At 43.4% G+C, this 23,297-nt stretch overlaps 1 protein-coding gene across 7 annotated transcripts in view; it reads right to left on the reverse strand.

The window, feature by feature from the left end:
* Window positions 1-23,297, reverse strand: part of FZR1 (fizzy and cell division cycle 20 related 1) — a 1,382,318-nt gene that overhangs the window by 117,016 nt on the left and 1,242,005 nt on the right. For all 7 annotated transcript variants that reach the window (XM_044054101.1, XM_044054103.1, XM_044054098.1 and 4 more), the window contains one exon: window positions 18,139-18,372. In XM_044054101.1, the coding sequence (XP_043910036.1) occupies window positions 18,139-18,372 (234 nt within the window). The remainder of the gene's footprint in view (window positions 1-18,138; window positions 18,373-23,297) is intronic.

A 23,297-nucleotide genomic window follows, 5' to 3' on the forward strand; every position in this document is an offset into this window, starting at 1 on the left:
GGGACTCTCTATCAGTAAATTCTGAACCTCTGCTGCTGCAGATTCCAACTGAATGGTGGAATGTTGACAATCTTTTGTTTTATTCTTGGGGCTTTAAAAGGGGTATTGTCTAGTAATGATCCTTAGCACCCACATATCTTGAGGGTATAAGGATAAGTGTTCCCCAACTGTCTGCAGAGTGCAGCAGTTGGGCAAGCATTCAGGGATGTTGGTAAGGTTTCTCTGTGAATGGTCCACAGAAACCTTGATTTGGTGGACTGCCTCTATCTCTGGGATGACGTCCAGTGGAACACCCTCCACCTTTAACTCTGGGAGGGGAGGCCTATCTCGAGAAGTGACCTAGTGAAAACCTTGAGATATTTTGAAAGACACTTTTCTTCCCTCTCTCTGATTCCTGAAGAAGGATCACTGAGTGTTGAAAAACGGATTCCAATGACAGACAAGGCTTTACCATCCTGTTCAGTTCTGGTAAGTGTGTACTTGACTTTTGGTCCAAAGTGGAGCCATCGTATGGGCCATTTATGAAGGTTGTTTTGAAACTTTCTGCAAAGTTGCATCTAGGCATGATGATGCACTGTAATGCCAGTACTGGCTGCTTGGGTTGCATCATCTGCTGTGTTAGAAAGGAGTCTGATGGCTACATTTAAAAATGACTGAAGTTCACAACTAGGAATCCACACTGTTTTAGATATCCGCTGGTAAGTTACCCACCAGAGAATCTGAAATTTCCTTTATCAAATCCCTCTGGAAATGTGTCAATTTGAGCCATACAGCTCAGCAAATAAAAAAAGAAAGTGGCTGATTGTCCATTCCCAATTTCCCCAAATTGTCCAATGCCCTAGACTCCCTGTCTGGGGGATGGACAGAAAACCTCTCCTCAGACAGTTTCTTTTTATGTTGCTGCTGCTACCACCATTGCATCTACAGGGGGACCCTTGGCCCAGAATTTCTTATTTTTTAGGGGCAACTAAAATTATATCTGGCTTTTCTGGGATAGGCTCTTCAACAACAGGCTCCTTTCCAGGCTTTTAGTGATAAGGTCATCTTAATTGTCAGGAGTGGAGACCACCTAGGTCATTGAAGGGATGGATGTAAAGGCTTCAAGAAACACTGACTCAGAAGAAGGAGCTTTGGTGCACCCCCCAATCATCAATTCTAGGATGTCTGCAAAACAGACATCTTCAATGGGCTCTTGGGGGGCATTCTCCCACATCTAAGTTGGTCTCTTCAGTGACAGACTCAGGAGAGGAGTCAATATGCTTCCTTTGACAAGTCCTAATCTGGGGAATGTGCCTTGGGACAAGAGAGATGCTTCAGATTCAAACGTGGGACTTGAGTGCTGAGTAGTCCCAAAGCCTAATGGATCCATCTGTCCCTGTCCACCAGAATGACAGCAGAAAGGTACAATCTTCAGAGGGAGTCTGGAAGGATCCAAAACTTGTGAGCATACAAGATGTCTTGGTCCAGTCAAAGCCCTCTCCACAGCCTCAAAAGCTGACTCAGCCACTAGGCCTTGAGGAAGGATTCTTTACTTTTTAGGGGAATCTTGAATCGCAAGGTAGCCCCCATCTCCAGATTGGGGGGGTTATACTTCGGAGTCCAAGCTTCATGAATCTCAAGCCTCGGAACCTTTTGAGTCAAGGTTTGAGACAAAGATTCTTGAGGCCACTTCTTGGATGCGACTCTACGCCTTTGCAAGTTTCTCCCCTGCTTTTTTTTTTTATTTAGCAAGTTATGGATTGGTGGGGGGGGGGGGGGGGGACTTTCACAACTAATTTACCTCTCCTATCTCACAAGGCCTTCGGGCTGAAAAAAGCACAAATACTGCAAGAGGCATTCAAGTAAGAAACCCCTAAGCATCACACACACACAAACACATCGTGAGGATCTTGAAGGGGAATTTTGTACCCAATTTACTACACTTTTTAAAGCAGCTTGTAGGTTTATCCATTCTTCAGAAAGGAAAAAAAAGCAGCAACAATTCTGTGCAAAAGTTAATGCAAGCCAATGATAAACTACAAGAAATAACTCCAAACAGGATCGCACACACATGCAAAGCAATCCAAGCAACTGCTACTCTCAATTGTACTAACAGTAATAAAAACTTCTTTAACATTAAGAAATTTAAACAGACACTAATTTCCACCAGAACAGTGACACAGCAGAAACAAACAGTTCAAAAGACAGATGCTAGAAAACCTGATATAGTGGTCCAAGAAAAGACAAAAGTAGCATTGATCATTGAAATCGCCACACCTAGTGACTACAGTGTCTTGAGTACAGAGACACACAAAGTCATAAAATACCTTGATCTGCAGGCAAAAACGAGATCCAAGTGGAAGAAAAATACCCACACAGTTCCAATAGTAGTAGAAGCAACTGGTCTTATAAAAAAAAGAATTTACAAGCGCATTTAGATATGTTACCAATTCGTGTAACACTATACGAATTGTAGGAGGTCATTACTGGGCACATTGCAGGTGCTGCGAAGAGCACATTTGGCTAACATCAAAGAGTGAAAATACTAATTTCAAGAACTTTAATCGTACTTTGACTTAGGAATGGGGCCCATTCCTGTCATGGTATTAGAAACCCAAAAGACTTGGAGAAATTTAAAACGGCAGAAAACAGAACCGCTGAAGAGAAGTCTTAACCCATAAATCTAAACTTTCCCAAGGTTTAAATTATCCAAACTACTACTCAAAAGTTAGAGGAGTAAGAAAGGCAAAGGTTCACAAGAGAGCTGTCTACTAAGTATTATACATCACAAATAAGAGGTGGAGCACTGATCTGTGATGTGACTTGAAAGACAGCAAATGAGACTGGAGTTAGAAATGAAGCACAGCAAAGCATTATGAGCATGTAAAATTTTGGAAGAGCTTGAGCACTAAATCAGCTGGACTGGACTGGAGCTGCACTATCAAGGTCCTACATGTCGGATCAGATGGACTAGATGAATAGGATCCATAAATTTCTGCCTTCGCGTGGCAATGTTTCAAGGTAAATCACTGATCCTGTGGGTTACTGTAATTACAAAAACTCATTTGCTGCATACATGGAGAAAACATCTTTAGCAAAAAAAAAATACAACAAATTCATTATGATTGCATAGAAAAGCTGTTCCACCATGCTAGTAGACATAAATTTCACAAGGACAGTATAGACATCTAAAAATATTAAATATTTTAACGGAAACAGAGAAGGAATAATAATACATTTAAGAATATATGCTTCTGATCATCTTTTTTCTGCAAAAAGAATGAGATTGTGGACTACTGAGTAACTTTAGTTTTTCTTCTTTAAATTTTTCTCCCCAGAATTATCATCAGGAATGCAAAAGACTTATCTATGCAGTCAGTGTTGCTCATGGTAACCGGGATGGGTTCACCATGCACTTTCCAGAGTGAACTTGCTCTTAGCAAATGAAGCACTACTAATGAACTGAGCAATAAAGGGCCTAGACATCTTTACATATATATACTCTCTCTCTCTCTCTCACACACACACACACACACACACACACACACACATATATATATATATATATATATATATATATATATATATATATATATATATATATCTATATATATACACACACACATAAATACACACACTCCTCTATACAGATATATATTTACAGGTGGGAGTGTGTGTGTATGTATATTTACACACACACACACATATATATATATATATATATATATATATATATACACACACATACACACACACACATATATATATATATATATATATATATATATATATATATATATATATTTATATAGATATACACACATACATACATACATATCATCATCATCATCTTCTTTCGGCTTTTCCCGTTAGGGGTCGCCACAGCAGATCACCTGTTTCCATTTCTTCCTATCCTCTGCATCTTGCTCTGTCACACCAACCACCTGCATGTCCTCTCTCACCACATCCATAAACCTTATCTTAAGGCCTTCCTCTTTTCCTGTTACCTGGTAGCTTCATCCTTAGCAACTTTTCCCCAATATACTCAGCATCCCTCTTCAGCACATGTCCAAACCAACGTAATCGTGCCTCTCTGGCTTTGTCTCCAAACCTTCCAACCTGGGCTGACCCTCTAATATACTTATTCCTAATCCTGTCCACCCTCGTCACACCCAGTGCAAATCTTAACATCTTTAATTCTGCCACATCCAGCTCTAACTCCTGCCTTTCTGTCAATGCCACGGTCTCCAACCCATATAACATAGCTGGTCTCACTACCCTCTTGTAGACCTTCCCTTTCACTCTTACAGGTACTCGTCTGTCACAAATCACTCCTGACACTCTTCTCCATCCATTCCATCTTGCCTGTACTCTCTTCTTCACCTCTCTTCCACATTCACCATTACTCTGAACTACTGACCCCAAGTATTTAAACTCATCCACCTTCGCCACCTCTACTCCTTGCATCCTCACCATTCCTCTATCCTCCCTCTCATTCACACACATATATTCCGTCTTAGTCCTGCTGACCTTCATTCCTCTTCTCTCTAGAGCATATCTCCATCTCTCCAGGGTCTTCCTCCACCTGTTCCCTACTCTTACTACAGATCGCAATGTCATCTGCAAACATCACAGTCCGCGGGGACTCCTGTCTGATCTCGTCTGTCAACCTGTCCATCACCACTGCAAATAAGAAAGGGCTCAGAGCTGATCCTTAAACGCATCCGTCACTCCCACCGTAGACCTCACCGTTGTCACACTACCCTCCTACATATCCTGTACCACTCTTACATACTTTTCTGACACTCCTGACTTCCTCATACAATACCACAACTTCTCTCTAGGCACCCTGTCATATACTTACTCTAAGTCTACAAACACACAATGCAACTCCTTCCGACATTCTCTGTACTTCTCCATCAACAATCTCAGAGCAAAGATCGCATCTGTAGTGCTCTTTCCTGCCATGAAACCATACTGCTGATCACTAATCATCACGTCCCTTCTTAACCTTGCTTCCACTACTCTTTCCCATAACTTCATGCTGTGACTGATCAATTTAATCCCTCTGTAGTTACTACAGCTCTGCACATCACCCTTATTCTTAAAAATTGGCACCAAAACACTTTCTCCATTCCTCAGGCATCCTCTCACTTTCCAAGATTTCATTAAACAATCTGGTTAAAAACCCCACTGCCATTTCACCTAAACACCTCCATGCTTCCACAGGTATGTCATCTGGGCCAACAGCCTTTCCATTCTTCATTCTCTTCATAGCTATCCTTACTTCCTTCTTGCTAATCCATTGTACTTCATGATTCACCATCCCTACAACATCCAGCCTTCTCTCCCTCTCATTCTCTTCATTCATCAACCCCTCAAAATACTCTTTCCATCTCCTCAACACACTCTCCTCGCTTGTGAGTATGTTTCCCTCATTATCCTTTATCACCTTTACCTGCTGCACATCTTTCCTAGCTCGGTCCCTCTGACTAGCCAATCGGTACAGGTCCTTTTCTCCCTCCTTAGTGTCCAACCTTTCATACAACTCTTCATATGCCTTATCCTTAGCCTTCGCCAACTCTTTCTTTGCCATGCACCTCATCTCCTTATACTCCTGTCTACTTTCTTCATCTCTCTGACAATCCCACTTCTTCTTTGCCAACCTCTTTCTCTGTATACTCTCCTGTACTTCCTTATTCCACCACCATGTCTCCTTGTCGTCCTTCCTCTGTCCAGATGTGACACCAAGCACCTTTCTAGCCGTCTCCCTTACTAGCTCTGCTGTAGTTATCCAGCTATTTGGTAACTCTTCACTGCCACCCAGTGCCTGCCTTAACTCATCCCTGAACTCCACCTCACAATTATATATATATACACATACACACACACATATACATATATATATATATATATATATATATATATATATATATATATATAGCGGATATAGAATAGTTGTGTAAAATCTTACCATAACCATAGATGTCCTTCTCTTCCATGTTGCAGTATTCTTGATGTGGGATTTCCTGCCTCACACGGCCCATACGTCGGCTCCTATACAAAAGTTTCAGCTTGGCTGTTGCAGTTGCGTGGGACGTCACATGTAAGTCCATAAACCAGGGACCTTAACTGTTTCGTCTGTATACACAGACCTCAGAACTTGAAAGCCCAGCAGGACAGGTCTAAGTAGAGTAGCAAGTAATGTCAGCCACAGGATCAAAGAGCCATATGGTGGTTCAGTTGGTCATAGGGCAGGGTATAACCATCAGGAGACCCAAGACAGTTCAGTAATGAGAAAAGGATAAGGGGGTTAGGTGGGTGGGAAGGAAAACTGCACCATGGAAGAGAAGGACATCTACGGTTATGGTAAGATTTTCACAACTAGTCCATGTACTTCTATTTCTATGTTGCAATATTCTTGGTGTGGGAGAGTACCACAGCTTAGATGGAAGGAAGGAAGGAGGAAAAAGCTGATTCCACAAAGCCCTGCAGAATTGCTCTGGCAAATCTTGCACGTGCACTGGAGAAATTGTCTAACTTGTAGTGTGTGGTGAAAGTGTGAATGATGGACCATGTGGCTGCTTCCAGTATAGATTAAGTGTCCAGGTCTTTTAAGAAGGCTTTGGAGGCTGCCACTGTCCTGGTAGAGTGAGCTTTAACTCCCTGTGGGAGTTTCTTACCACGGTGTGAATAACATAGGAAAACAGTTTTTCTAATCCAACATGCAATGGTTTGTTTGGTGACTACCTTGCCCAGGGCCCTGGGGTGGATGGAAACAAACAGCTGATTGGATTTTCTTGTGATTTGGTTTTGACTAGGTAAAACCTTAGCTGTCTGTATACATCCAGGGAGTGGAGTATCCTTTCACTTTTATTGGTGGGAGAGGGGAAGAAGGTGGGTAGATGAATAGATTAGTTTAAGGACAGATCGTTGACCACTTTAGGCATAAAGAAAGGTTGGTTCATAGGAGTACACTGTCCTTGTGGAAGGTAGTGTATGGAGGGCAAGCCATTAGGGCCTGTAATTCTGACACCCTTCTGGCTGAAGTTATAGCCACTAGCAGGACTGTCTTCCATGTGAACATCTGCAGAGTAGCCATAATAGCAGGTTCAATGGAGACTGTTCGTTTTTCAAGGATGAAGTTCAGGTCCCAGGGTGGTGGGATGGGTTTTCTTGGTAGTCTGATGTGCAGGACCCCTTTTAAGAATAACTTAACATCAAGCCTCGCTAGTAGGGGAGGGTCTAGTGGCAGGCAGGCTAAGATTGCTGAAAGGTGGACCTTCTTATTCTTCAGTGAAAGTCCTCCCTTAACTAGTTAACACATACAAGTAAGGACTAGGGGTGGATCTGAGATGCATGGATCCCTGCCCTTGCCCAGGCACCATTTTGAAAATCTCTCCCATTTAGTTAAGTAAGATTTCCTTGTAGTAGGTTTCCAGGCCTCCCTCAGGTCTGAAAGCACATCCTCTGAGTAGTGGTGCCTGAAGGGAATTAGAAGTTTATCACCCACAGTATCAGTGCCAACATCTGCAAATGTGGACAGATGAAGGTTCCCTTTTGTTGTGTCAGAAGGTCCACCTCATGGGGTAACTTGTGGTGATTGCCCTTGGCTAGACTGAGAAATAGGGAAACTAGTACTGCCTTGGCCAGTTGGGAGTCACTGGCCAGTCACCAGCAAGATTTTTGGTTGGTCTCTCTTGATTTTCAGGAGGACTTTTTGAATTAATGGGAAGGGTGGAAAGGCATAAAGAAACCTCCCCTTCCATGAAATGCTAAATGTGTCTACTCTCCAAGCTAGTGGAGTGTGTGTTTTGGAGCAGAAAGTCTGCAGTTGTCGGAGGCAAACAATTGAGGTGTGCCCCACTGGCGGACAATATCTAGAAAGGCATTCCTGTCCAGCATCCATTTGTGATTTGTTGAGGATGTCCTGCTGAGAAGGCCTGCTTGTTTGTTGTACTGCGAGGGAATGTAGGATGCCTGCAGGGACAAGTTGCGCATAGAGGCTAGGTCCCAGATTAGTAAGACTAGTCTGCAAAAGTGGTATGCTCTTGTCCCTCCCTGCTTGTTGAGGTACCACATTTGTTGTCCGTTATTATTAGGAGAACCCCTGGTTGTAAGAGAGGAAGGAAGGTTTTCAGTGCCAGGAGGACAGCTGTCATTTCCCTCACGTTGATATACTTGTTCTTTATGGAAGGGTGCCACTTTCCTTACACCCTGTAGTTTGACATTGTGGCTCCCCATCCTAAGTCTGATGCATCCGTGTGCATGAACTGGTTTGGGCTAAAGCCACCAATTGAGCTTTGACTGTAGGCAGGGTAAAAGGGTGACTTCTCGCTTTAAGGAATGCTGGTGCTGTGACCATACATTTTTTAAGATACCACTGCAGCTTCTGCATGTGCATCCTGGCTAATGTTAGCATGGGGATTGTGGCTGCCATCAGGTCCAAGGTTCATAGGAATTGCCTTGCAGTTATCTGCTGGTCTGCAAAAGGGTTTTGAAGTGGGAGGACAGGGAGCTGACTTTGCCCTGGGGAAGAAATGCTTTCATTATGTCTGTCTTGATCCTGCATCCCAGAAATGTTTTGTCTTGTTCTGGGGTCAAGGAAGACTTTGGAAAGTTGAGGGTGAACCCCAGTCCTTGAAGAAGGCAAAATGGTGAACTACAGATAGGTGTTAAGGGTTTCGTTGGACTCTGCTAGAATCAGGATGTCGTCCAGGTAAGGGCAAATCTGAATTCCTTCTGTTCTGCAGTAGGCAATGGCAGGTGCCAGGCACTTTGTGAACACTCTGGGAGCAGTGGGCAAACCAAAGGGCAATGCTGTAAATTGAAAGTGAGAGGAGGATCCAGAAAAATGCAAGTATTTCTTGTGGGAAGGTTGAATGAGGATGTGCAGATAAGGCTTCTTTCAGGTTGAGTGTGGCCATGAAGGCCTGGGCTGGTAGAGTTTGTAGGGACAACATTCTGAAGGTGGGAACATCTAAGAATAGGTTTAGAAAGGAAAGGTCTAAAATGGGTCTGCATGGTCCATCTTTTTTGGGGACCAGAAACGGTCTTGAGTAGAAGCCTTTTCCTTCCTGCCCTGAAGGGACAGGTTCTATAGTTCCCAGGTTCAGAAAGTCTTGCAAAATCTGTGGGAAGAGGTGTCTGATTTCTTGGGGGAAAGGGAACACCCCTGGGGGGGGGGGTCTTTCTCTCAAAAAGAAGTAGTAGCCTTTCTGAACTATATATAACCAGGACCCATTTGTCGGTAGTGATGGTTTTCCAAAAGGGGAGGCAGTGGAAGAGGCGGGCTGAAAGGGGTAGGTGGGCAAGGTAGTCACGCATTGTTGGGTCCTCCTCTGTCTTGAAAGGGCTGTCTAGTGGGGGGCTGTGAGACAGCTGGCCAGGAAGGGGGTTGTCTTCTGTGCCTTGAAGAGGTAGGTCCAGCAGAGGATGGATTTCTTCTGACAAATGTAGTTTTGGCACAGTAATTCCTGTAATATTTATGGATAGGAGACACAAGCAGATGCTTGATGTCTTGCAATTCCTTACTCTTTTCTTGTACATTTTTGAACAGGTCTGCTGACTGTTTACCCAACAATAAGTTAGGGTCCAGAGTATCATCTAAGATTTTGGACTTGAAGTCCTTTGATAAGTGTTGCAGATGTAACCAAGAATATTTTCAAAGTACTGACGCGGTGGCTGCTGATCATGCAGAAGCCTCTGCAGCATCAAAACTACATCTAATGGAGTGTCTGGCTACTTGGGCAGCTAGATAAAGTTCAGATGTTACATCAGACTTAGTGGGGTAGTCTGGAGTAGCAGCCAGCAGACTGAAGGCTTGAGAGACAAGGTCCAGATCATATTTGGTCATATGGGCTTGAGAGCTGATAGCTCAGAAGGCCAATGTGGAAGAGGTGTAAACCTTCTTTCCAATTATTTCCATAGTTTTGCTGTCCTTGTCTGTAGGTAGGAGAGTGGCAGGCGGAATCAGTCTGGATTGTTTATCAGGTGAAACAACAATGACAGCAGGATCTGCCAAGGGTGGTTTGACTAGAAATTTCTTGTCACCAGGCACTTCATAAAAGCGATCTGGCCTCATAGGGGCAAGGAGGCTGAGAGTCTGGGGTTTCAGATGCTGAGGAAAAGGCATCTAAATAAGCAGGGATGGCAGAAGGGGAGGGCAATTCCACTTGTAACAATTCAAAACTTTTTTGAATATCAGACATTTGTGAGGTGACCCATTTGAAGTATTCCTTCATTTTGGTTATGTCATCTCCAAAGGTGGTATCCTCTTGGAGGGGAGTCCCATTCGATGGATTCTTCATCTGGGGAGTAATACTCTTGAGGAGATGCAATTTAGGAGGTGTATGATATTGACTCATCAGAAGAGTAATAATTCTCTAGCTCTGCTTCCCTGTCTTGTGAAGTGGACAATGGAAGAGAGAAGACAGAGGCAGGCCTAGGGCTGAGGAGAAGAAGAGCAGATGGAGAAGAGGCTGACGACCTAACAGCCATGAAGGCCTGCATCAAGAATGAGGTGAAGGTCTGCCAGTCAGATAGACCTTCAGCGGGTGAAGCCAGATGTTTGGTTTTCTGTTTCTTTGTAACTGGAGTAGTCTTAGGTGTAGTACTGGAATTGGATGCCTGGCTAAGGGTAGCAGTGTCCGAAGGAGGGATCCCTGTCGGAGGCCCAGCTGTGACTGGCTCCCCCTTGACGGAAGCTGATGTCTGAGAAAACTCCGTGGATGTGCTAGTCGTCAACTGAGAAGCGGCTTCCTCAAAGGTGGCCTAAGTAGAAGGGTGTGTCTGACATCCCTCAGCCCCTAGATCGGTAGCTGGTGGGATGTCCGGAAGCGGAGAGGCAGTGGAAGTGGGCCTAGGAAACTTGGCCTTCTTCCGGGTAGGATCAGTCAGTGCTTCCGAAGCAGGATCCATCCTTTGTGCTAATTTTTTAAGCCTCTGATGTTCTAAACATAGGTTAAGCACTGCCAGACAGCTGCGTAGGGTCTTAGGTACGAAGGATTGGCAGACTGAGCAAGCGGTATGGCCTAGGCAAAAAAACATACCAGTCGTGCGTATCTTTATGAGGTATAAGGCTCCAACACTGGCATTTACCCTTTTTAGCTGACATTGGCTAAAAGTTACAACAACAAACCAAGCTTTAGCTAGAAGTCAAAGAAGAAAAAACCCCAATAGGGTACTTCGCTTTTAGATGTCTTGTGGTGAAGGAGCAAAGCACACAATGTGATGGTCCATCTGCTGCTGAAAAGTTCTGAGGTCTGTGCGTGCAGACGTCACATTTAAGGTTCCTGGTTTATGTCGCTACGTGTGACATCCCACGCACCTGCAAAAGCCAAGCTGAAGTTTTGTACAGGAGCTGACGTACGGGTCCGCCTGAAATCCCACACCAAGAATACTGCAACATAGGAATAGAAGGACATAAAAGGTTTACACACCCCTGTTAAAATCCCAGGTTTTTGTGATATAAAAAAATGAGACCACAATAAATCATTTCAAAACTTTTCCCATCTTTAATGTGACCTGTAGCCTGTACAATTCAACTGAAAAACAAATCTGTTACGGGAAAAAATTGCACCTTTTGATTTAATTACAACATTCAGTCTTTTTGGGTAGGAGTCCATCAGCATGGCACATCTTGACTTGGCAGTATCTGCCCACACTTCCTTGCTAAAGCACTCCAAATCTGTCAGAGAGCGAGGACATTTCTTGTACACAGCCCTCTTCAGGTCACTCCACATATTTCCTATTGGATTTAGGTGTGGGCTCTGGCTGGGTCATTCCAAAACTTTAATTTTCTTATGGTGAAACCATTTTTTGTTGATTGGAATATATGCCTGGGGTCATTGTCATGTTGAAAGGTGAAATTCCTCTTCGTCTTCAGCTTTCTAGGAGACGCCTGAAGGTTTTGGGTCAAAAGTGACTGGTACTTGGAACTGTTCATAATTCCCTCCACCTTAACTAAAGCCCCAGTTCCAGCTGAAGAAAAGCAACCTCAAAGCATGATACTGCCACCACCATGCTTCACGGTGGGGATGGTGTTCTTTTGGTGATGTGAAGTGTTGTTTTAGCACCAAATGTACCTTTTGGAATTGTGGACAAAAAGTTCAGCCTTGGTCTCATCACACCATAACACATTTTCCCACATGCTTTTAGGAAACGTGATGTATTGCTTTGCAAATTTTAGCCTGGCCTGGATGCTTTTCTGTTTAAGAAATAGCTTCTGATTTGCAACCCTACCCCATAGTCCAGACATATGGAGAATACGGGAGATTGTTGTCACATGTAGTACATAACCAGTATTTGTCAGAAGTGTTCCTACTCAGCAACAGCTCCTCGTGGTCTTGCAGAGTGGTGCTAGCAGCAGAGAAACGAAAAGAGTGACTGCTTCCAAGATTTAAGTATATTTTACTGCTATTACCTGTGCGACCGTCTTTCCTCACCGAAAAGCGAGTTTAATTTGCTCTTTTGCCTGTTTTAAGCTTGTTTTTTGTGATTTCCAAAAAACAAGTAATCTCCGTGGTATCCCCGAAGTCTCAAAACAACCCACTAAAGTGTAGTTGGTCTAAATTACATCACTAATTGTATTTTATTTTATTTTTTCTACAAATTGGTTTTAAATACCATTTTAAATCATTTGAAATTTAAGTGTATATTTTGGTTCCATCGTCATACATATATATATTTTTTTATTTTTATTCCTGGTTCTCTTTTTTCCACTTTATTCAAAATGGTGGTAATAACAATACTAACTAATTATACAATTATGTAGGTTTTTAGGGTTCTTGTACACAGACCTGAAGAAGTCTAGAAGGACGAAAGCGATCTTTGTTAACAATAGGTTATGAAAATAGAAACTGATTTTTACATGCAAAATGTATATGTATATATTTATATATAATTTCTGATCGCAAAATGAACTAAGGTTGATATATTTCCAGCCATGTAGTATATTGCCTTGTATAAAATCACAGACTTAATAATCTACTTAATAATTTGGTTAAAGAAGATGTACCATTAAAGTACATTAGGGCTATATATTATTATGACAGCTACTAGGTAGGGCAGGACCAGCTCGAATGTCACACTGATGGGGGAAGATATGTGAATTTAACATGTGTACCAATAACACTTTGTTTTACAGCACAATAAACCACTCCCATGCCTGATAAAAAGTATATATATATTTAGAAAGCTTGTGAGGAAATTATTACTCTATTTTTGTTTTACTTGGATCGCTTGTCTGTGTACTTAAAGGATTTGACTGGAAACAGACTGCCTGCCTTGCTTGGATTACTTTCGAATACTTAGTAATGCTGTAGAATTATACATTTTCTATTATTACTTTTTGACTTGACGAGTTTACGTTCGCTACTTCTACTACTATTGTCTGATCTGATTAATATACAGTGATTAACTAGAAATATATGGACTGAAAATCTTCCACACAGAGAAGTTTTCTTACACTGTTTTTTTTTGTGATTTCCAATACCTGCACTTTTAAAAGTTTGTTTGTTTGAATTTAACTGTTGAGGCTGCTCACTCAAGTGCGCTAGCCTGTGTTAAGATTTTACTGCACTTTTTCTGCTGTTTGTTCTGCGAAAAAAGAAAAAAACAAAAAAAAAATCCTTGTTTTCCGCCTTTACTGACCTAGAATAGTCTCTAATACAGGCATTGCTGTATTCTGGACTTCAGAATACTTCCTGTGTTGCCCATTTCCTTACTTGGATAGAAGGAAGCTTCTTTGTTCACCAGTGGGAGTGGGGAGCTTTGAGCAGCCTATCTGTCCCTGGAGGAGTGAACCTCAGCACAAGAATCTTGTAGTTTATTGGCTGTTTTGGGCTAATTTCTAGCTTTTTTAAGTTCCCTGTATAAAAACCCGCTTTGGCACGTTTTTTTGCTTGTTCCTACTCAGCAACAGCTCGTCATGGTCCTGCAGAAGAGTGACTGCTTCCAAGATTTAAGTATATTTTACTGCTATTACCTGTGCGACCGTCTTTCCTCGCTGAAAAGCAAGTTTAATTTGCTATTTTGCCTGTTTTAAGCTTGTTTTTTGTGATTTCCAATACCTGCACTTTTAAAAGTTTGTTTGTTTGTATTTAACTGTTGGAAGATTTTCCTTGGTAATTAGGAAAGAAGACCGGTAAGTCAACAGTTTGATTTAGACTGCTTTCTGATACAACTTTGGGGAGAAACAAAGGACTGGTACATAACGAAACCCTAACTTTATGAAAAATCAAATATGGGTGTTTGGACGATACAGCCTGTAGTTCTGATACCTCTTCTGGCTGAGGTGATGGCTACCAAGAAAAGTGCTTTCCAAGACAAAAATTTTAAATCTTATGTTGTTGAAGGTTCAAAGGGGGAAAGAATGACATTCGTTAAAATGAAGTTGAGATACCAGGGGGGAGCTGGGTTTTTGTATTGAGGTCTAATTGTTGTTCCCTTCAAAAAGGCTCTGCAGAGTCTGTGTGACATAACAGAGGAACCATTCTCTCCTACATGACAATTCGAAATTGCTGCTAACTGGACCTTAACAGTAGAAGCAGCCACACCTTTATGGAAAAGCTTGGTTAGAAATTCCAATATAGAATGAATGGGTGCAAAAAAGGGATCTCCCTGGTGATCAGTCGCACATAAATATATTCCATTTACTCTTGTATACCTTACGCGTAGAGGTCTTATGAGAGGGTAGCAGCATATGTTTTTACCGGAGATGACAGACGAGAGCTACCTGGTGATCAAGGGAACTGGAGCAGACAAGCTGTCAACTTGACGGTGTGAAGGTTGGGATACACCATTCCCGACAGATGTGTCAGTAAATCTGGACCAGGGTCCAGAATCCATGGTTTGTCCAAAAAAACGAGGCTCTAGGAAGGGAAACCAGATTTGATGAGGCCAATAGGGTGCAATCAGGATTATCCTGGTCTCCAACAAACTTGCTTTCTGCAATAACTTGGGAATAAGAATGGGAGGGAAAGCATACAGGAAACCCAGAGGCCAATCGTGAATAAGTGCATCCCCCTTGGTGACTCTCCCACTGAAGGGATTCGGGAAAAGTAGTTGCTGCACTTGGCATTGGTGGGTGAGGCAAAAAGATCACAGCAAGGCTGGCCCCATTTGCGGAAAATGTCTTCTGCTACTTTTTGATTGCAGGACCACTCATGGGGCCATAATATGTCCTACTTATTCTACAAACACGTTGGATTTCCCCTGGGATATGCGTTGTAATTAGAAAGCAATTGGGGGACGTTGCCCATTGCCAAACCCTTAGAGCTTCTTGACAAAGGGGATAAAATCTGGTTCCTCCCCTTCTATGTACCAGACTACTGACAAATTGTCTGATTGGACTGCTATGATTCCTAGAGGGAGAGTCTTGAAATGCCTGCAATGCTAATAGCACTTCTCTCATCTCCAAGATGTTTATATGCAAGTGAGCCTCATGTTCTTGCCAGGTTCCTTGGAGAGTGTTTCCCAAATAATGCCCCCCCCCCACCAATCTAGGAAGCATCCATGGTCACCGTGGCTTGGGGCTGAGGGAAGGTAAAGGGACAGCCCTGAGACACAGACGGAGAGTGAATCCACCACTTGAGATCCTTCTTGCAAGATCTGGTTATGAGAATCTTGCAAGACAATGGTAGCTCTAGAAATGACCATTGTGTGAAAAGCAACCACTGCAGAATAGACATGCTAGAGAAGTAAGTATAATAGATGCAGCCATCTTTCCCAAAGTCTGCAGTATTTGTTTTGCCATGGGTTGATTTTTCCTGATTAATCGCCTGATATGCAGACAAATCTCATGCACTCTGTCTTGAGGAAGCCTCAGTACGAGGTTGACTGTATTTATTTTGTGCCTATAAAGTTTACATTTTGAGATGGCTCTAAAGAGGGTTTGTTGTAATTTATGGTAATTCCCAGTTTGGAGCAAAGCTGAAGTGTATAGTCCCTGGCTTGTAGTAGTAGATGCCTGGTTGGGGTGGTTATGAGCCAGTCATCTAAATACAGAAGCACTCGGAATTGTAGATGTCTCAGGTGAGCTGCAACTACTGCCATGGATTTGGTGAACACTCTGGGGGCTGTTTTGGGACCAAAGACAGAGCTCAAAACTGGAACTGACTGGCTCCTAGTTGGAAGCGCAGGTACCTTCTGGATCGTCTTTCCATCTTGATGTGGTAGTACGCATTCTAAAGTTCTATAAAGCACATCCAGTTGTCTTTTTCCAGGAATGGAATGCAGTGTCACCATCTGGAACTTGGTTTTCTTCACTGATTTGTTCAGTTCGCTTCTGGCTCCGAAACTGTGGGGTGGCTCAGAGGAGGAGGAGTAAGAGGCACCACAGGGGTAATATGAGACTGATCAGACTCCTTTGGATTCGGATCCAAAAGAAGTTTGGCCAAAGCATGTGTCTTGAGAAGCTTCTGCACCACTCTGTCCACATCTTCATCTGACAGGCTCCTAGTAGACCTTGTAGACAGCGTTGGGGATCTGGATCTGGCAACAAAGGGAGATGGAAGCCAAGCACTGATCAGCTCCGACAGCGGAACTGTGTTGTCAATGGGGACTTTAGAGCCAACTCTGTGGAAGTCTTCAAATCTGAAAGTTTAGACTGATCAGAAGTTGTTCCTGGCTCTGTAGAAGCTGTCTGCTTCATAGGTACTGTCAGAGCAGACATCTTTGGTTGTTTGGTCCTTGGCTCCAACGAGGTTTTCGGAGTGGGAGACAACAGTTTCCCTGACCTGTCAGACTTAGAAGAGGAGGGCAAAAGAAACAGCCTCAGAGAAGAAGGTTTTAATCAACCCCTTCAAAATCAACTTGTTTTTATGCTTCAATAATGCTCTTGAATTAAAGGCATAAAAAATAGGATGCTATTCTGGCAAATGAAGAGGCCCCAAACAGTAAACGCACAAGGTGTGCAAGTCACTGAGGGGCATCTTCTTGCTGCATTTCTCGCACTTTTTAAATCCCAATGGCTTACCTTCCTTTTGGGACATGTTTGAAGGCAGCTTGAAGAACAGTACTGAACTAGAAAATAAACATTTTAATAACTAAAACAACAAAGTTAAACAAGAATATAGAACTATACTATATTAAACTACAGGAACAACAACAACCCCCAACAGGAGTAAAGAAAAGTCTTCTAATTTAAACGGACTTCTAGGAACAAGGGAAAAAGGGGGAAGAAGTCCTCTAACTTAAACGGACTTTAGGAAGAACACTTAGGTTAACAGCCAAGTAAAAAAAAACAGTAACCAGTAAGGAAAAAATTTAAAACAAACTACGATAAAATCACAGACTAGAATGAAAGGGGGGAGGAAGTGAGGACACCCTCTAACTAAAACAGGTGTGGATTGACTACCCTAAAACTAAGAACGGGTCCTGAAAGGTGTAACAGAGAAGAAACTAACAAGTTAAAACAGGTCTACTTCATTTGCCCTAACTTCCGATTGCCAGACACCTATTTGCCCGACCATATTTGACCGAAATTTCATTTGACCGACAAGTACTATTGGCAAGAAAATAGGATATGTCCTCTTCCCCACTGTAGTGCGACCCTGGAGTTAGAATATATAGTTGGGGGGTGTGTGGGGGATGAAGCCCCCCACTTACTTTTGTTTTACTAAGCAATATTAAAGCAAAACTAAACAATATAATATGAAATTAAGTGGGGGGCTTCGCACCCCACACCCCCCAACTATATATTCTAACTCCAGGGTCGCACTACAGTGGGGAAGGGAGCATATCCCATTTTTTTGCCAATAATACTTGTCGGTCATTTGGTCTCGGGCAAATGGTCATCGGGCAATCGGAAGTTAGGGCAAATGAAGTAGACTCATGTAAACTTAGCCCCCGAGCTTGCTTGAAGAACCTTCTCGCAGTGCAGCAAACGAGATCTGAGGAAGTTGGGGAATTGCATTGTGGGTAGGGAAGAGGCCCACGAGCTTTGCTGAAGACTTCAAGCTATCAGAAAGGCTGAGACGAATCCGACACATTGGATCTGACTCATCAATGAGAATAAAGGCGAGACTGACAACAACACATCTAAAGTTCTTTCCTTAAACTTTCTGCATCATTCAAAGTACAAAATGGTTCCTTGCTAGGAAGCTTGCATCTAAACTTGGACTTTTAATCTGTGAGACTAATTTGTACATAGCTTACCAGTTCATTAGCATGCTTGGACCAAGCAAGGTTGCAGACTTGTGATCCGGTGTCTATGCACTGCAATGGCTGTCCTGTAAGGGTATTCCAAAATCGGATGCAGCGGTCAGCTGTTCCACCTCCAGAAGCTAGGAGACCATGCTGGTGTGGGGACCATGCAATTGCCTTCACAGCTGCTAGATGTTCGATATACTGCTGCACTGGACTCAAACTTGAGTGGTTCCAGACAAAGAGCTTCAATGGTACAAAGACAATACAATAAACAAACCATTAGAAAGCTGTTTTCTACAGCATGAAAGAATTACATATGTTTTACTACACTCTTGAAAGCTACATCTAAATACAGCACTTGAAGAATATTTGCCCCCCCACACCTGTGTATGCCGTACTTGAAGTGCAAAAAGAGGGAGACCAAACAAGGGAAGCACAAAGCAACACGCCTGAGTAAAACTTGCACAAAAACACACATTATGTGGAGAAAAAAAAAAAAAAAAAAAAAAGATAAAGTAGAGAGAGAGAATAGTCTTGTACCAAATCTACTATAAGAGCAACAGCATAAAGAATGACCAGACAGGACCCAGCATGATCTGTGGGACCTATAACATGTGTAGATTTTATATCTTTAAATACCAATATCTGTCTACAGAATCTAAATGTCATGTTATGCACATATGTTCTAAAATTTGGCTTGAATAAATACCTCAGACTCAGAAAATTCCCAATGTCTGCATTGTATGAAGACCATTCTGACCAATTGGTCTATTCATCGAATGGCCACATTGTTGAACAGCATTTCATCGGAAAGAATAGTTGTGTAAAATCTTACCATAACCATAAATGTCCTACTCTTTCATGTTGCAGTATTCATAACCTTTGGGTCAGCCTCCATCTAACAACCCAAACGTCCGGCCAGTATACAAAAGCTTTAGTCACTGCAAGGCACGTGGGATGTCGAATGTTGACTGTAGGGTGTGTGGGGCATAAAAGTGATGTCTGCATGTACCTTCCTCAGAACTGAATGCCCCAGTTTGACCCCACTTCTAGGACAGCTGCACAAGTCCTGAATCTTCCAACAAAGTTCTTATTTAAATTTATTTTAGGGGGTAGGAGGGTGGGATAGAATACTAAAACATGGAAGAGAAGGACATCTATGGTTATGGTAAGTTGCAATATTCACAACCTTTGGGTGGGTGCCACAGCTCAAAGGGAAGAAAAGAGGGTGGTAGCTCAAAGGGAAGAAAAAGAGGGTGGTTTGGAACTAAATCCAAGCAGGACTGCCCTAGCAAATCCTGCTCTAGATCTGGAGATGTGGTCCAGTTTGCAGTGTTTGGTGAAAGTATGGACATATGTCCAGGCAGCTGCTTCTAGAATAAAGGCAGTGTCCAGCCCCTTGAAAAATGCTACAGAGGAGGCCATGGCCCTAGTGGAATGGGCTTTTATGTTACAGTCCAGGTGTTTGCCATGGCAGGTATAACAAAAGGAGATAGTTTTGGAAATCCAGGTGGAAACAGTCTGCTTTGTCACAGCTTTTCCTAGTTGTCTGTGAACATCAAGGGAATGCAGGACTCTCTCATGGTCATTCCGGGGTTGTGGAAAAAAGGTGGGGAGGTGGATACATTGGTTCATGGACAACTCATTGACCACCTTAGGCATAAAGGACGGGTTAGTCTGTAGGGTTACCCTATCCTTGTGAAAGACTATAAAGGGTGGGGTGACCATGAGGGCCTGGAGCTCTGATACTCTCCTGGCTGATGTCAGGGCCACCAAAAGCACAGTTTTCCAAGTGCAGTACTTTAGAAAGGCTGTAGTTGCTGGCTCAAATGGGACAACAGTGAGATTTTCTAACACACAGTTCAGGTCCTGAGGTGGAACTGGTCTTCCTGGGGGGCCTGAGGTGTAGACCTCCTTTTAGGAACAACTTCACTTTCTTTAAGTCTAGAAGCAAGTGGAGGGTCAAGAGGCAGACAGGCAGAAATAGCAGCAAGGTGGGTCTTAACAGAAGAATATGCCAACCCTGCCTGCAACAATTCACACAGATAAGACAGCGCCAAGGGGACCTCTCCTCGAAATAGGTCCAGCTCTCTTTTCAGACATCAAATGAGAACCTTTTCTATTTGACAGATAAAATCTCCTAGTACTGGGTTTCTCGGCCTCCTGTGGGACATTTAGCAAGTCCTCAGTGTACAGTTGTCTGAAAGGGATCAAAACTCCATCACCAACAGGGTTAGGCTCAGAGATTCCAAGTGGGGATGGATTACGGATACCTTGCCCGGTGTGAGTAGGTCCACTTTGTGAGGTAACATGTAATGACTGCCCCTGGCTAAATGCAGAAGGAGGGGGGAACAGGGCTGTCTTGGCCAAAAGGGAGTCACCAGTAAGATTTTTTGTTTGTCCTGCTGAATTTTCAGTACGACTTTTTAAGAGTGGGAAGGGGGAATGTGTACGGAAACATCCCCTTCCATGAGACAGAGAAGGGATCCATCACCCTCGCTAGGGGGTTTGGTGCCCTGGTACAAAACTGTGGAAGTTGTCTGCTCAGAGGGGAGACAAACAGATCTATTTGTGGCATACCCCACCTGTGGACTATGTCCAGAAACACATCCCTGTGTAGCATCCATTCATAGGATTGTGACATAGACCTGCTCAAGATGTCTGCCTGTATGTTCTGAGATGAGAGGAAATATATAACCTGCAGAACGACTCCATGCTACAACACCAATTTCCAGGCCTGGAGTGCAAGCTTGCATAGCAAGTGTGATCTTGTTCCTCAGTTTGTTCACATACCAAAGAACAGTAGTGTTGTCCGTGAACAACTTCAAGGGTCCTTGCTTCAGAATATCTTAGAAGGCCCTCAGTACAAAGATGAGAGCCCTCCTCTCCGACGTTGATGTGCTCCCTCTAGAAGGGGCCTCTCCATACACCTTGCACCTTCAAGCTGCCCACAGAAGCTTCCTAAACCAGGAATGATCTGTGTACATTTCTGGACAGGAGTTAGGGGTTGTAAGGGAAGTCCTGGGTTCAGAGAGACTTGATCCACCCTCCAAAGGATCTCCTTCTTTAGGCATGGTAGGAAGAGAACGGTGTGGTCCAAGGGATGGGAGTGTTGGGTCTATGTGGACCTCAGGTACCACTGAAGTTTCCTCATGTGGAGTCTTGCCATTGACAACATGGGGATTGTAGAAGCCATATGCTCTAACAGTCTGAGGTATTCTCTTGCTGTCATTGCAGTGGTGTGGATGGCAGACAACAGGTACTCCTTCAGGCTTTCCACCTTTTGGGCCGGGAGGAATGCCATCATAAGGTCTGTCCTGATTCTGCATACCAGGAAGACTAGGTCCTGGGAGGGGTTTAGGCTGGATGTGGGAAAACTGATGGTGAAACCAAGAGGCTGCAGAAATGAAATGATTGTCTGGAGATGGTTCTGGAGGGTACTGTAGCAATCTACCTGGATCAGGACGTCATCCAGGTATGGGAAAATCTGTATCTCTAGGACCCTGCAATAGGCTACCACTGGAGCCAGACACTTAATGAATACCCTTGGGGCAGCAGATAATCTAAGGGGTACAGCAGAGAACTGAAAATGTGAGGAACCCACAGAGAAGCACAAGTACTTCCTGTATTGGGCTGGATGGGGATATGTAGGTAAGCATCCTTGATGTCCAAGGTGGTCAAGAATGCCTGAGGCATTAGCAACGGAAACAGAGCCTGAAGCGTGAACATGCGGAAGGTGGATACTTGAAGAAAAGGGTTGAGGTGAGAGAGATCCAGGAAGGGTCTCAATGGGCCGTCCTTTCTTGGGAGCAGGAAAAGTCCGGAGTAAAAACTCTATCTTTTCTGACGTAGGGACTGGATGGATAGCCCCTTGAGAGAGGAACCTGTCCAAGACTGGCTGGAATAGGGGCAGCTGGTCCTTTGGTGGCTGTGGGATGCTTCTTAAGAGTGGAGGAATGGCCCAAGTCATGAAGTAACCTTTTTCTATGATTAACAAGACCCACTTGTCTGAGGTAATGCTTTTTCAGAAAAGGAGCGTGTGAGTGTTTCTGGGAAAGGGGTACAGGATCTGGAGGAGGCAGGTAGTCCTAAAACTGAGGTTTCTGGGTTGGTGTGTGGGCAGGCCTGGAAGGTGGTTGTTGCCTTCTGGAACTCTTTTTGCCCCTAGCAAGAGGAGGAGGAGCAGAAATGTTTTCTAATGAATTGGATCTTAGTAGGATAATTTCTGTGGAATTTTGGAACTGCTGACACAAACAAATCTTTCAAGTCCTGCAGTTCTTTCCCCTTCTGTCGAAGTGTTTTGAAATGTTCTGCCACTTAGGTCCCAAATAAGGCAGTATTTTCCAGTGGAGCATCTGGAAATTTAGCCCTGATATTGTCAGGTAGGGATTGGAGCCTCAACCAGGAGTACCTTCTGAGCACTAAGGCAGAGGCTGCAGATCTGGCCAAGGCCTCTGTAGCATCATAAAGTACAGTTGTGTACACTTCAAATAAATGTAGATGTTCGAGTGTATTCACTGTTGCAGTCATTACATTTGGGTTATCCTGCTTGCAGGCTACCCTCAGTCGGCCTGAATTCCAAAGTCTAGGTCCGGTGTCGGTTGCTGTCGCCTCTAAGATGCAGCTGACGCCATTTTCTTCAGTTTTTCTTGGCCCAGATGTCAGGTGCCTCCAAAAGGGTAGGCTAAACATATGCTAATAAAACATGCATGCACCAAAATATATTATACCTTCATCTACAAGCAAATACACCACATAGGTTGTATAGATTAGAGAAGTGCAGATAACTTCCAGCAAAGATATGGGGGATGGTGGGTGGGTAACCTGGACTGCAACAGTGAATACACTCGAACATCTACATTTATGGTAAGTGTACACAACTGTACTATGTTCTTCGTGTTTCACTGTTGCAGTCATTACACTTGGGTTGAATCCCAAAGCTATGGTTGGGAGGCTGGAGCTAAAGAGCATTAGGAGCGGCTATGAGGCCCTGCAGAACTGCAGTGATAAAGCCTGCTCTGGATTTAGAGTAGAGTGGTAAATGACAGTGCTTAGTAAAGCTGTGCACTGAACTCCAGGTAGCAGCCTCTAAAATGTCTTTGGTTGGTACTCCCCTGAGGAAGGTTGCTGAAGTGGCTGCGGCTCTGGTTGAATGTGGCCTAATGCCC

This window comes from Protopterus annectens, chromosome 13.part0 (assembly GCF_019279795.1).
Source record: "Protopterus annectens isolate FY-2018-M chromosome 13.part0, PAN1.0, whole genome shotgun sequence".
Classification (NCBI taxonomy): Eukaryota; Metazoa; Chordata; order Ceratodontiformes; family Protopteridae; genus Protopterus; species Protopterus annectens.